The sequence below is a fragment of the Monodon monoceros genome, unplaced genomic scaffold (genome assembly GCF_005190385.1).
Source record: "Monodon monoceros isolate NGI ecotype Baffin Bay Population unplaced genomic scaffold, NGI_Narwhal_1 Super_Scaffold_1, whole genome shotgun sequence".
NCBI lineage: Eukaryota > Metazoa > Chordata > Mammalia > Artiodactyla > Monodontidae > Monodon > Monodon monoceros.
The window spans coordinates 74,888,800-74,904,480 of NW_021703765.1; the positions used below are offsets into that span (position 1 = coordinate 74,888,800).

The following is a 15,681-nucleotide window of genomic DNA, read 5'->3' on the forward strand; positions in this document are numbered from 1 at the left end:
CGAAATCTTTACGGAAAAGAGTCAGATGCTGTGGCCAGAAGGCAAGGGATCAGGCTTAGCAGGTGAAGCGGACGGACTTGGTGCCATCCTGGAACACCAAGAACTGGGCTGGGCATGTTCAATACACTATGTCATGTCACGACAACCCTGTATCATTACTGCTGTTTCACGAGGCTCAGAGAAGCTCAACATCGTGGCCAACGCCTCACTTCCAGGTGAGGAGACAGCGCTCCCTGCCCAGAAGCATTCTGCTCTTAGGTAGTGGAGCTAGGACTTGAACCCAGATCTGTCTGACTCGAAGTCCACAGTTTGCTCCTGTCCCAGAGGATCCCCTCCAAGCTGAAGCCCCATGAAAGCTCTTCAGCGCTTCGTTCCAGTCTCTTAACTTGCAAATCCAGTCAGCGAGTTCTTTATTTCCACAAATGGTGCTATTAAACTAATGGCTCTGGGAACTACAGGCTGGCCTCTGAGCGGTCAAGCCTTCCCCACGTTCTGCCTTGCAAAGAAATACATTAGGAAGTCCAGTAGCCGAGGCCCAGGTGGAAACATTTACCGGCCGCCATTTTGTTTCAGGATGGCAAAAGGCACCTCAAACCCTGAACTTGAGCTCCTTGTACAGCCTCTAGTCGAGAGCTAAAGGCGGCGGGGGTCAGTCACCTCCTTGTAAAGGGCGGTGGCAGACCTCATCAGGCAAAAAAGCTGAGAAGCCAGGGTTGAAATAGAGGCCTCTTTCTGTTTGGTCAATAAGCAGCTGTGAAGGATGCGTAGGACGGAGCTAAATTTATTTGTTCCTTTCTTTCTCGGAACAGCAGCAACGAGGCTCAGAATGCAGCTGTCTCGCTCTCCCGTGAGCCTTCTGCAGGCACCAGCATGCACAGACGTTGGCTCTCCAGGACGCAAATTTTTTTTTTTCCTGTTGGTTCCCTTCCTGCTGCAGGCAGGACTTCCAGGGCCTCTCTCCAGGGGGTAAAACTTTGGAGCTGCCTCCCAGGCCCAGGGTGAAATCATTACCTTTTAAACAGAGAAGGGCTGCTGAATGTAGATACCCTGGCCCTTGTGGCCACACCCTGGAAAACCACAGAAGTCCCGCCAGCCTCTGCTTTCACTGCTCAGACCTGTGGGAAACTTGTAAGACACAGCCGTGTGGGGAGGGGGTGTGGGCATCTTGGGAGGGGCCTCCCACATACAAAGCCAGGCTGCTTTGCCAGAGTCCTTTCTGGAATCCATCTGCCTTCGGAAAGCCTAGCTGAGGGCCACCTTCAGCCAGGCCTTGAGCATACTGGTGGAAGCGGGAGTTTTTTAAGAAGTGCTTTGTTGAGACTTTCGAAAGGTCCCCGCGGGTGGGGAAGTGAAAGGAGGAGGGGACGTGAGGGAAGAAACTGCTCCTTTATTTCTAGCCTTGCCTGAACGGCTTCTTGACGGTTACTGCTACGGTTCTGCTGAGTCAGAAGCATCCCCAGCTGCTCGCCGGAAACACAGCTGTTAGGTGAAAATAACCACAGAGCCCAGCACTGAGCATCGTGCACCTTCCAGAAAAGAGGGCAGAAAGCCTCAAAACAGAAAAGTACAAAACAATAAAAGAGGCACTGTCAAAAACCCACCACGGCTCACTCACTCAGCCAAGCCTGTGGCTCCTCTCCACATCGGTCACAGCTCAGAGATGGAACAAAGTTTGGCAGCTTTTCCATAGTAGTAGGTTAAGTAGTGCCCCCTTCCCCCCAAAAGGGAGATGTCTGTATCCTAACCACTGGAACCTGTGTATGTGACCTTACTTGGAAAAGTAACAAACTTAAGGATCTCAAGGTGAGGTCATCCTGGATTACCTGGGTGGGCCCTACATTCAATGACAGGTATCCTTAGAAGAGTGAGGCAAAGGGAGATTAGACACTCAGAAGAGAACATACACACAGACACACAGAGGGGAAGGCCAGGGGAAGACAGGGGAAGATTGGACTTTATGCAGCTCCAAGCCAAGAAACACCAAGGATTTGGTATGGCAGCCACAGGAAACTAACAAAGCCACCATGGCTTCCATTTGCCAGGTCTTCTCCCTACCACCCCTTTCCCCTTGTCCAGACAGAAAACATTCAGAGTATCTTGGTTGCAAGGTGTCTTACATAAACATTGAGGTTCCCTTTCCTGTGGGCTTAGTAATTATCAGGAAGTAGGATGGTGCCTCAAGGACTCCAGGGTCTAGGGAGGAGCTGGGATCCCTAGGTCTAGGTAAGACTCTGCCACAGACAGAGACGCAGGTGTGTGACCTCATTAACCAGCCACCATTCGCTGATGTAGCAGAGCATGGTGCGTTAAAAAACGGGCTCTGGGGCTTCCCTGGTGGCGCAGTGGTTGGGGGTCCACCTGCCGATGCAGGGGACACGGGTTCGTGCCCCGGTCCGGGAGGATCCTGCATGCCGCGGAGCGGCTAGGCCCGTGAGCCATGGCCGCTGGGCCTGTGCGTCCGGAGCCTGTGCTCCGCAACGGGAGAGGCCACAACAGTGAGAGGCCCATGTACCGCAAAAAACAAAAAAAAACAAAAAAAACAGGCTCTGGGTTTGAATACTGGTTCTGCTACTTACTAGCTGTGTTGCCTGGGGTAAGCTACTTAACTTCTCTGGGCCTCAGTTTCCTCACTGATACAATGGGGAGATGACCCATTATACATTGGGGATCCATCTGTACAATGGAGAGATGAGCTGAAAACCATCCTGCTATTAAACATATAGAGAGATGTTGAAAAGAATAATTACTGTTAATGCATAACAAAGTTTCTAAGGAAATTGGGGTAATTCCCAGGGGCCAAAAATAAAGAAGGAAAGAAGCCCGAAGTTGATAGTGCAGTACTTGAAGTGACTGGGGACAGGAGGCACCACCTTGGGTCACACAAGGCTGGGAGCTGGAACCAGAAAACCATCATAAAGCTGGGTCCTTCATGAGCTTCCATCCTGATACAGTTGTAAGGATTAAGTGAGTTGGTACATGCAAAGTTGTACTTGGATGAGGCTGTACTCGACAGCTCTTATTGTTTAGTGCTTTATACAAGTGTAGTAACTGACTATTTTTTTTGGCAGTTCAACATCTATGGCACCATATTTTGGTAACAGCGTCCCAATTTATCTTTGGGAGAGCATCTCTCTTCCACCCCCCGGAAGGAGGATATACAACTCAGACCTGGCCGATCAGAGTCAGGAATTACTCAGGGTGGCTGTGTGATCCTAAGTGGGTTAATCAGGCTGAATAATGGTTGAAATATGGGGAAAGAGAAATTCACTTTCTCTTGGATCTGCATCTGTGTGGGATATAAGCCTGGAGCTGCTGGATGCTATCTCTGTCACTATCTGGGTACAGCCTGCCTGAGGATGAGGCCAAAACCAAGGAAAGCAAAGATGAGAGATAGAGAGATTCCCAATGACATTGTCTGAGTTCCTGGATCCAGCAGAGCCTGAAACCATCAGTACCTCCAAACTTCTGCCCTCCTTCCATACTGAGACTCCAATTACATGTAGGGTCAGCCATCTAATATTGTTTCAGAGTCTCTGATGCTGTGGTCATTTTTTTCCTAGTCTTTTTTCTCCCTGTGCTACAGTTTGAATAACTTCTATTATTGTGTCAACATGTGTACTAATTTTTTCTTATGCAACTTTTAATGTGCTGTTGTTTAATATGCTAAGAATATGTTGAATATGCTGTTTAATATGTAAACCTATCCAGTGAATTTTACATTTTAGATATTGTATATTTCCTTTCTAGAAGTTTCATTTGGTTCTTTAAAATTTTTTTCTTTCACTTCTCATTATGTTCATGTTTTCCTTTAAATCTTTGAACATATTTCTAATAGCTGTTTTAAAGTCCTTGTCTGTTAATTACACCATCTTTATCACTTTGAATCTGTTTATAGTGACTGATATTTCTCTTGGTAATGGTTCACATTTCTATGCTTCTTCTTTAGATGTCTAGTAATTTTTTATTAGATGCTAGATATTATTAATGTTATGAATTGAATGTCTAGATTTTGTTGTTGATTTTGGAGGGAAGTTAAGCTATTTACTGGTCAGCTTGATTTTTTGAGGCTTTTTGAAAAGCTTTGTTGGGGTGGATCTAGAGAAGCCTTTCTTCTAAGGCTAGTTTAGCCCTACTACTAAGGTCTGACCTCACTGTGGTCTCTAATGAATGCACTGGATGTTCAATAGGTTATTCCCATCCTGGCTTGCTGAAATTTGAATGTCCCCCAATCCCATAAGAGCTCTGGGAATTATTCAGTGTATACTTCCACAGTAGTTGTTCTTTGCCAACTTTGTAGCATTTTATCCAAAGCCTGAGCAACTTAGTATTCAGCCAATGACTCAAAGGGCTCCTTATACAGATTTCTGGCACTGTTTATCTATGTAGTACCATCTTCTCTGGAACTTTGCCTCACAAATTCCAGCCTCATCAACCTCTGCATATGATCATCTATGTCTCCTCAACTCAAAGAGGCCACTATGCTCTGCTTAGAATCATCCTTCCTGTGCTGCAATCTAAAAAGTACTTCCAGGCAGAAAGGTGATCACAGGCCCACTCATTTGCGTCCTTTCTTTCAGGCTCACAGTTCTGCACAGCCTGTTGCCCAATGTCTGAAACCAGTTGTTTCATATATTTTGTCCAGTTTTCTAGTTGTGTGCAGCTGGAAAACAAGTCTGGTGCCAGTTACTTCATTATGGCCAGAGGCAGAAGCTTACTCTAACTAGCTTGAGAGAAAAAAAAGTATGCATTGGAAGGGCCTAGAGAGATTCACAGAATAGATGTAATAGCCAAAGAACAGTCCTTAGAAGGCCACAGAAGCTCTGGAGACCCAGTGGAACTAAGAGTCAGTCTCTTCTGGGCACAGATGCCTGGATGAATGAGCTCCGACCCTGTGGAGTCCTTCTAGACTCAAATTTCTGGGAGAATATATCTGGACAAGCCACAGTCATGGGCTTCTATCTTGGCCAGAGGAGAGTAAGGCACTCTGATTAATGACACTACCAAGACGACATCCAGGACTTCGCTGGTGGCGTAGTGGTTGAGAATCAGCCTGCCAGTGCAGGGGACACAGGTTCAACCCCTGGTCCAGGAATATCCCACATGCTGTGGAGCAACTAAGCCCGTGCGCCACAACTACTGAGTCTGCACTCTAGAGCCCGTGAGCCACAACTACTGAGTCCATGTGGCACAACTACTGAAGCCCGTGCACCTAGAGCCCGTGCTCCACAACAGAAGCCACCGCAATGAGAAGCCCACACGCCACAACAAAGAGTAGCCCCCGCTCACTGCAACTAGAGAAAGCCCGCGTGCAGCAACGAAGACCCAACGCAGCCATAAATAAATAAATAAATAATCTGTACAATTGATTGTATTTAAACAAACAAACAAACAAAAAGATGACATCCAATGGGGGAATATGGATCACCAAAACAAAACTGGGTTGCTCTTTCCAGAAGAAAGGAGAATGGCTGATAGGCAAGCAAAAACAATAGACACAGTACCCAACGTCCACTAGAGAACATCTTTAAGAACGGTTGACTTTTAAACTCAGAGCCTTGGTGTTTATTTTTGCTGTTTCCACACTAGACTGCATAGCTGTCCTTCCCCTGATATCCCTACCTTCCCCTGCAACACAGAAAGACTTTGCCAGCGACAACTGCTCTTTATGGGCAACATATAGACAATATGAACTTCACATGAGGTGAGAAACACCAGTTTAGGGCTCATTGGTAACAGATTCTCTGAGTCTGCCAAGGTTCAGGGAAGACTTCCAGAGAATAAAACTCATGGGATGGGGGTGGGGGAAGCAAGCTTGAACCTGTGTCCTGGGAACAGAGCAAGGAACAGAATGTGTCCATTCCCCTTCCCCTACTCATAAGCAGCCAGAGCTGGAAGCTCTGTACCTGAAAGAGAATGTGTTGTGTTTCAAGATCAAGTATGAGGTGGCTGCAGGCTGGTTTATCCAGCGACATAATTCAACCAAACATATAGACAAATGCATCAACAGGTAAGGGAACCACATGCTGTCTGCTGAGGTTGTCCTGAGGAAATTCTGCCACCCCCACTCTGCCTACAGGTTAATCAGATACTCTGTGTGTATTTGTGAAAGTTCTACAAAACTCATCACCTGAGGTTCTTAAAATTTCCACAGACATTATTTTCTTGTATAATCATACCCATGTCGGAGATGGAAAATCAGAGGTACAGTACGTGGGAACGGTGAGTCAGTGATAAAACCAAGAATCGAGTTCACAACTGCAGTATAAATTTCTCCTGATGCCTTGAAAACAATTTTGAAAGCATGGGCAGGGGGGAGCAGGGAGGTAAGAGAGAGGGGAGAGAGAAAGATAAAAAGGAAAACAAGTCTTCACAGGTGCGGGTTTTCAGTGTTGAGAGATGCTGTTTGTATACAATCAAGATTTAAATTGAAATCATAGTCAAGTAAAAGCACATCGAATCACGTGGCTACGTTTTTTTTCTCCAGCTTTCTTTATTAACTGCATCCATTGTCTGGTTCGACTTAGAAAGAAGTCTTTTCATTCCTTGTTGGGGCTTTTTCTTTCCCAAGAAAGAAATCGTGGTACGTTCCGGTGACTAAGCTCGCCTCCCAGGTCATTGGGAAAAAGATATGGGGATTAGGATAGCCTTCTGGGGAGGTTTCTGGAGCCTGTGAGGTCTGTAGAGGGACAAAAGATCACGTTCACTGTTGTATTTCTGAGCCAAGCACAATGCCCGATCCATGGTAGGTGTTCAGGAAATTATTTGTCAAACGAGAGAAGATGGAGTGAACGTGAGTCTTCAGTCACTCCTACCCTACATATTCGCCAGAACAGACCCCAGGGCCTCCAGGGCTTCGCACATTTTTTCCATTCTTTGTTGTCCTGGCGATTGTCTCCTCACCCTTTTAAGGCAATGGATCTTAACCTTTTGTGGGTCATGAACTCTTCTGAGAATCTGATGAGAGCAGTGGAGCCTCTTCTCAAAAAATGCACAGACTCAGACACACGAATTTGCAGATCCTGTCCAGCTGTGAGCAAGTACCCTGAACCTCACCCACAGTCTCAGCCAAACAATCCCAACCCTCCTCTCCTTCTTCCCCACAAAGTTATTTGCTCCTTCTCTGGGTTCCCACAGCACTTTCTTTTTAGTTCGAAACAACAATAGTTTATTTTGGGACTTCCCTGATGGCACAGTGGTTAAGAATCCGCCTGCCAATGCAGGGGACACGGCTTCGAGCCCTGGTCTGGGAAGATCCCACATGCTGCGGAGCAACTAAGCCCGTGGGCCACAACTACTGAGCCTGCATTCTAGAGCCCGCGAGCCACAACTACTGAAGCCTGTGCGCCCTAGAGCCTGCACGCCGCAACTACTGAGCCCATGCACCACAACTACTGAAGCCCACGTGCCTAGAGTCTGTGCTCTGCAACAAGAGAAGCCACTGCATGAGAAGCCCGCTCACCGCCAACAAAGATTAGCCCCTGCTGGCCGCAACTAGAGAAAGCCCAGGTGCAGCAACGAAGACCCAGTGCAGCCAAAAAAACCCCACAATAGTTTATTTTGCTCATACATCTGTCATTTGGGCAGGGCTCAGAGGTACCCTCCACTCTGTTAGCTGGGGTGGCTTGAGACTGCAGCTGGAATCATCCAAAGACTCTCTCACCTACCTGTACCTGGAGGTTGATGCTGGAAAGGCCTAGACAGCCAGGAGCAGTAGCCAGGGGCCTGGGGCAGCTCTGCCTGTCTCTCTCTCTCTCTACTCAGTCTCTCTGGAACGTCCAGAGCACTTTACACCTACTTCTTTCACAATTTAACACACAGTACTGTAGTGATTATTTATGCCTGTTGATGGTGGTAATTTACTTAGTCTGTTTCACCAACAACAGCACTGTAGGTCCACCTGGGAGGACAACCACAACATGTTCATCCCTATTTCCCCAGGGCCCTAATGGGTACCTTGCATATGGTAAGCATTTAATATACACTAGTTGGATTACATATGTAGGTATGTGCTTATCTTATTATTATGCTCCACTGCATTTCAGAAATAGGATTAGAAGGTAGCCTATTTACATACATCAATACAACATAATAAAAAATTTTAAACAAGGAAATGGGTACTCATTGAAAAGGTAGGAAAATATGTTGAAATAAAGGATAAGATCGGTACCCAAAATATATACCACAGATTTCTATACCATTATTGGCAGTGACCCAGAAATCTGGTTTGAGCATCCTGGCAGTATGGGCAAAGAGGGAAACAAAACTGATGGTGTTGGATATAAGCAAACTGATTGCTTAGGAAAGCACAGCTTCTACTAGTAAACTTGCAACCACCTGGCATTAAAAATGATAGCAAGTTTATGCTCAGTGCAGGTTAAGGGAAGTTCAATACAAGCCAACCTATAAGTGGCCAAAACAAAGGAATAAAAGGCTGCAATCCTCTGAGAGTCTGGTTTTATCCACGGAAAGATGTAAGGCTATCTAGTCCAGCTTTTCCTAAAGGACATATGATGGAATACCAGTCCTGGAGAAGCTCTGCCCACAAAGGGTTCTGCAGTCAAGGAAAGGTGGGAAACCCCCCATGGCTTCCTCTTGGAACCTCACAGCGAACACTAGCATTTTAAAGGCTCTGAGAAGTCCTGCAGTAAAGAAATCCAGCACTTCCCAAGCTCCTTTGCCCCCTGTTGTGCAAGAACCTAGGGACAGTCTCCAAACGGGACTTAGGTCCATTGATCCTACTTGTAAAGAGTTTTTCTTTCTCATAAGAACAGGTAAGATGAACAGACTGCCATTCTTAAGCAAGGTATGCCAATATGTCTTTCCTCTGTCCCTTCTTAAAAGGACCTAGGAAGGAAACAAAGTAGTATGTTCAAATCTCTTCCTTAAAGCACCTTTATTTAAACTCCTCTTTGCTCTTTTTTTCTAGGCATGACTTCAAATAAACAAATGATTTTTGGAAAAGAAATTGGTCACTCAAATTCCAAATAAGGCAGAAGAAAGGTGTGATGGACCGTCACTAAGAGTCCACAATTTCTGCCCCTGAGAAACTAAAAAGGGGTCAGCATACCCCTTTTCCTTGCTGGTCACCTCTGTAGATGTCAGATAAGACCCCTCAGTTACCCATAACCATAGCCATGTCCTTGGCTACCCATAACTGAGCGCTAAATGAGCAGTACTTACTCAGACCAGTCAGAAAACAAGAGTCGCACCTTTGGCTGATGGCGGGGAGCAGCAAGGGCAATAACTGTCTGTTTGTTTTGGCATCGCCTATGAAAAGAAATTAAGGGTGTGTGTTACCCTTTGTCCAGTTTCTGCCTCTTGGTTCACTAGCATTTCCATCTCAAAAGAATCCAAGTGTGAGCTAGTTCGAAAAGGGAAAGCGTGCCCGATTTTGGCAGGCCATGGAACAATCTCAGAGTCCTTTCTTCACAAAGCGCTTGTTAATATCCTACTTAATATGCTACAGAACACAGGGTAGAAAACTAATGAAATGAATGGAGGGACTGCAGAGCCTTTAAGATCGATTCTCAAACTCGGTTCCATGGAGCACCAGTGGTTCCCCCAGTGTCTCAGGGGCTGCTGGAAGAGAGGGGAAGAGGCCTCTCTCAGGCAGAGATCTGAGCCCCCAGACCCAATTCAACCACATCAGTTTCTCTTTTTTCGACCCAAGGACGTATTTGGAAAAAAAAAGGGGCGGGGGTCGGTTACTTAAATTAGAAAATGTTTGAGAAGCACTACTTAAATAAAGCTCCACATATATTATTTCTCAGAGCTGAGATTCTGATAAGAATTGAAAAGTTAACGGTTTTAGTTGTATTCTTAGCAAGAACCTAGTGGGCAGAAATTTAATTTTTTTTTAATCAAAAGCAGAGCCATGGCAAAACATATGATAAACAAAGAAAATATGTGCAGCCGTATAATTAATAGAGAGCTAATATGCTTAGGTTATAAAATGATCCTACAAATTAATAAGGAAAAGACCAATAACCCGGTAGAAACACGGGCCAAGGCTACAGAAATTCACAGAAGCAGAAATGCAAATATTCAATAAACATATGAAAAGATGCTCAGGCTCACTTGTCAGGGAAATGCAAATGAGAACAATGAGCTACTATTTTTTACCCATCAGATTGGCAAAAATGGAAAATATGTGTAACATCCAGAGCTGGCGAGGGTGTAAGGAATCTAGTTCTCTCAAACACCATTGGGGGAGGACTGCAAATTATTATAAAGTGGTGGAAAATCAACTGTTGGTATTTTTGAAAATCTAAACTGTAGCCCGGCGCTCCCACTTCTGGGAATATATCCACCAGAAATGAAAATGCCATTGTATAAAGACATAAATATATGAAGAAGTATATTACAGCATAATTTGTAATAGTTTAAAAAAAAACCAAAAAACCTGGAAGCAATCTGAATGTACATTAAGAGGAAAATGGTTGAAAAAAATCAGGATGTATTTACATTAAGGAACACAGTACAGATATCAAAAATTATAAAATAAAATTGTACACATTGACTGGGAAATATGCCTGTGACACCTTGTTAAATAGAATAAAAGCGAATGTGATCCTATTTTTATTCAAAAAAAAAGAAGACCAAAAAAAGTCACACCCAGTAAGTGGGTTTCTATATGTTTTTATAAATAAAGAAAACAGTAGGGAAACATTTATACCTAATTGCTAACACTGATTGCACCGGGAGCTGGATTGGAGAGGAGTGGTGAGACTATTAATTTTATTTTAGATACTTTATTATTTGAAATGTTACAAAAGATATGTATTACTTTTGTAATTCAAATGACCAGAATTTTTAAAAACAGAATTAGGACAGGAAATTCAAAGCAAATCAAATTACTTTGACAATCACTGGAAGGCAGAGTGGGGCTGGCCATCTGGTATGGGGTCTTAAAGCACTAAACCCAAGGAGATATACAGCTAATTGAAGGCACCCCAACTATGCAAGGGAGTAGACTGAAGGAGAGCCTTTTAATAGGGCTGACATTTTCCTTGAAAAACAGTCCTGACTCTTCTCTAATATAAGCAGAAGGACTGAATGAGACCCCAAAATGATAGGCTATAGAAAAGGAGTCAGCAAATTTTTTTCTGTAAAAGACCAAATAGTACGTATGTTAGGGTTTGTGGCCCATTTGGTCTCTGTCACAACTACTCAACTCTGTCATTGTAGCACATCAACAGCCATAGACAGTATGTAAATGAAATGGGCATGGCTGTGTCTCAATAAAACTTTATTTATAGGGACTTCCCTGGTGGTCCGGTGGGTAAGACTCCACGCTCCCAATGCAGGGGGCCTGGGTTCGATCCCTGGTCATGGAACTAGATCCCACACGCATGCCACAGCTAAGAGTCTGCATGCCAAAACTAAGAGTCCGCATGCCACAATTAAGCAGTCTGCACGCCGCAACTAAAGATCCCACATGCCACAACTAAGACCCAGCACAACCACAATAAATAAATATATTTTTAAAAACCTTTATTTATAAAACAGGTAATGGGTGGATTTAACCCAGGGGCTAGAGTTTGCTGACCTCTGCTACAGAACAAGGACATTATTTTTATTTTTTTTCGTTACGCGGGCCTCTCACTGTTGTGGCCTCTCCCGCTGCGGAGCACAGGCTCCGGACGTGCAGGCTCAGCGGCCATGGCTCACGGGCCCAGCCGCTCCGCAGCATGTGGGATCCTCCCGGACCAGGGCACGAACCCGTGTCCCCTGCATCGGCAGGTGGCCTCTCAACCACTGCGCCACCAGGGAAGCCCCTATATAATTATTTTTTAAAAGCAAACTATTTCATTTAAGTATACTTCAAGATACACTTAAAGTGATGAAAGAGAAAAACCTACAACCCAGATTACTCTACCCAGCAAGGATCTCATTCAGATTTGACAGAGAAATCAAAAGCTTTTCAAACAAGCAAAAGCTAAGAGAATTCAGCACCACCAAACCAGCTTTACAACAAATGCTAAAGAAACTTCTCTAGGTGGGAAGCACAAGAGAAGAAAACTACCCACAAAAACAAACCCCAAACAATTAAGAAAATGGTAATAGGAACATACATATTGATAATAACCTTGAATGTAAATGGACTAAATGCCCCAACCAAAAGACACAGACTGGCTGAATGGCTACAAAAACAAGACCCATATATATGCTGTCTACAAGAGACCCACTTCAGACCCAGGGACACATACAGACTGAAAGTGAAGGAATGGAAAAAGATATTCCATGCAAATGGAAATCAAAAGAAATCTGGAGTAGCAACACCCATATCAGATAAAATGGACTTTAAAATAAAGACTGTTACAAGAGATAAGGAAGGACACTACATAACAGTCAAGAGATCAATCCAAGAAGAAGATATAACAATTATGAATCTTTATGCACCCAACATAGGAGCACCTCAATACATAAGGCAAATGCTAACAACCATGAAAAGGGAAATCGACAGTAACACAATAATAGTAGGGGATTTTAACACTCCACTTACACCAATGGACAGATCATCGAAACAGAAAATAAATAAGGAAACACAAGCTTTTTTTTTTTTTTTTAAAGAAGATGTTGGGGGTAGGAGTTTATTAATTAATTTATTTATTTTTGCTGTGTTGGGTCTTCGTTTCTGTGCAAGGGCTTTCTCTAGTTGTGGCAAGCGGGGGCCACTCTTCATTGCGGTGCGTGGGCCTCTCACTATCGTGGCCTCTCTTGTTGCGGAGCACAGGCTCCAGACGCGCAGGCTCAGTAGTTGTGGCTCATGGGCCTAGTTGCTCTGCGGCATGTGGGATCCTCCCAGACCAGGGCTCGAACCTGTGTCCCCTGCATTAGCAGGCAGATTCTCAACCACTGCGCCACCAGGGAAGCCCAGGAAACACAAGCTTTAAATGACACAATAGACCAGATAGATTTAAATGATATTTATAGAACATTCCACCCAAAAGTGGCAGAATACACTTTCCTCTCAAGTGCACATGGAACATCCTCCAGGATAGATCACATCTTGCTTGGGTCACAAATCAAGCCTGGGAAAATTTAAGAAAATTGAAATCATATCAAGCATCTTTTCTGACCAAAATACTATGAGATTGGAAATCAATTATAGGAAAAAAACTGTAAAAACCACAAATACATAGAGGCTAAACAGTGCACTACTAAATAACCAAGAGATCACTGAAGAAATCAAAGAAGAAATAAAAAAATACATAGAGACAAATGACAACAAAAACACAATGACCCAAAACCTATGGGACGGAGCAAAAGCAGTTCTAAGAGGGAAGCTTATGGCAATTCAATCTCACCTCAAGTAACAAGAAAAATCTCAAATAAATAATTTAACCCTACACCTAAAGCTACTAGAGAAAGAAGAACAAAGAAAACCCAAAGTCAGCAGAAGGAAAGAAATCATAAAGATCAGAGCAGAAATAAATGAAATAGAAACAAAGAAAACAATAGCAAAGATCAATAAAACTAAAAGCTGGTTCTTTGAGAAGATAAAAAAAATTGATAAACCCTTAACCAGACTCATCAAGAAAAAAAGGGAGAGGACACAAATCGATAAAATTAGAAATGAAAAAGGAGAAATCACAACTGATACTGCAGAAATACAAAGGATTATAAGAGACTACTACAAACAACTATATGCCAATAAAATGGACAACCACGAAGAAATGGACAAATTCTTGGAAAGGTACTATTTTCCAAAACTGAATCAGGAAGAATTAGAAAATATAAACAGACCTATCACAAATAATGAAATTGAAACTGTAATCAAAAATCTTCCAACAAACAAAAGTCCAGGACCGGATGGCTTCACAGGCGAATTCTATCAAACATTTAGAGAAGAGCTAACACTGATCCTTCTCAAACTCTTCCAAAAAATTGCAGAGGGAGGAACACTCCCAAATTCATTCTATGAGGCCACCATCACCCTGATACCAAAACCAGAAAAAGATATCACAAAAAAAGAAAATTATAGACCAGTATCACTGATGAACATAGATGCAAAAATCCTGAACAAAATACTAGCAAACAGAATCCAACAACATATTAAAAGGATCATACACCATGATCAAGTGGGATTTATCCCAGGGATGCAAAGATTCTTCAGTATACGCAAATCAACCAGTGTGATACACCACATTAACAAATTAAGGAATAAAAATCATATGATCGTCTCAATAGATGCAGAAAAAGCTTCTGACAAAATTCAACACCCATTTATGATAAAAACTCTCCAGAAAATGGGCATAGGGGGAATCTACCTCAACATAATAAAGGCCATATATGACAAACCCACAGCAAACATCATACTCAGTCGTGAAAATCTGAAACCATTTGCCCTAAAATCAGGAACAAGACAAGGATGCCCACTCTCGCTACTCTTATTTGACATAGTTTTGGAAGTCCTAGCCATGGCAATCAGAGAAGAAAAAGAAATACAAATTGGAAAAGAAGAAGTAAAACTGTCACTGTCTGCAGGTGACATGATACTATACACAGAAAATCCTAAAGATGCCACCAAAAAACTACTAGAACTAATCAATGAATTTGGTAATGTTGCAGGATACAAAAGTAACGCACAGAAATCTCCGGCACTCCTATATACTAACAACGAAAAATCAGAAAGAGAAAATACAGAAACAATCCCATTTACCACTGCAACAAAAGTAATAAGTAGGAATAAACCTACCTAAGGAGGTGAAAGACTTGTACTCAGAAAACTATAAAACAGTGATGAAAGAAATCAAAGATGATATAAACAGATGGAGAAATATACCATGCTCTTGGATTGGAAGAATCAATATTGTGAAAATGACTAAACTACCCAAAGCAATTTACAGATTCTATACAATCCCTATCAAACTACCAATGGCATTTTCCACAGAATTAGAACAAAAAATTTTACAATTCATATGGAAACACAAAAGACCCCGAATAGCCAAAGCAATGTTGAGAAAGAAAAACGGAGCTGGAGGAATCAGCTTCCCTGACTTCAAACTATACTACAAAGCTACAGTAATCAAGGGGCTTTCCTGGTGGCGTAGTAGTTAAGAATCTGCCTGCCAATGCAGGGGACACGGGTTCAAACCCTGGTCTCAGAAGATCCCACATGTTGTGGAACAATTAAGCCCGTGCACCACAACTACTGAGCCTGCGCTCTAGAGCCTGCGATCCACAACTACTGAGCCCTCGTGCCACAACTACTGAAGCCCGCATGCCTAGAGCCTGTGCTCTGCAACAAGAGAAGCCACAACAATGAGAAGCCAGCACACCGCAACGAAGAGTAGCCCCCACTCACCGCAACTAGATAAAGCCCGCGCACAGCAACGAGGACCCAACACAGCCATAAATAAATAAATAAATAAATAAATACATTTATTTTAAAAAAGCTTTTGCACAGCAAAGGAAACCATAAACAAGACAACACTCAGAACGGGAGAAAATATTTGCAAATGAAACAACAGACAAAGGATTAATCTCCAAAATATACAAACAGCTCATGGAGCTCAATATCAAAAAAACAAACAATTCAATTAAAAAATGGTGGAAGACCTAAATAGACATTTCACCAAAGAAGACATACAGATGTCCAAGAAGCACGTGAAAAGATGCTCAACACCACTAATTATTAGAGAAATGCAAATCAAAACTACAATGAGGTATCACCTC

General features: G+C 43.2%; 1 protein-coding gene across 21 annotated transcripts in view; it reads right to left on the minus strand.

The window, feature by feature from the left end:
- CUNH12orf49 (chromosome unknown C12orf49 homolog) overlaps positions 1 to 15,681 on the minus strand; it is a 272,190-nt gene that overhangs the window by 137,672 nt on the left and 118,837 nt on the right. For 9 of the 21 annotated variants that reach the window (XR_003792829.1, XR_003792815.1, XR_003792816.1 and 6 more), the window contains exon 5: positions 9,210 to 9,267. The exons of 4 other annotated variants lie outside the window; for them this stretch is intronic. Coding sequence is in view for 14 of the 17 variants with exons in the window: in XM_029218528.1 (XP_029074361.1) it covers positions 9,210 to 9,267 (58 nt within the window). In the remaining 3 variants the exon portion in view is untranslated. Of the gene's footprint in view, positions 1 to 6,154; positions 6,677 to 9,180; positions 9,268 to 15,681 lie in introns of those variants that run through there. 8 more of the 21 variants (XM_029218589.1, XM_029218674.1, XM_029218599.1 and 5 more) reach the window with 5 other exon arrangements.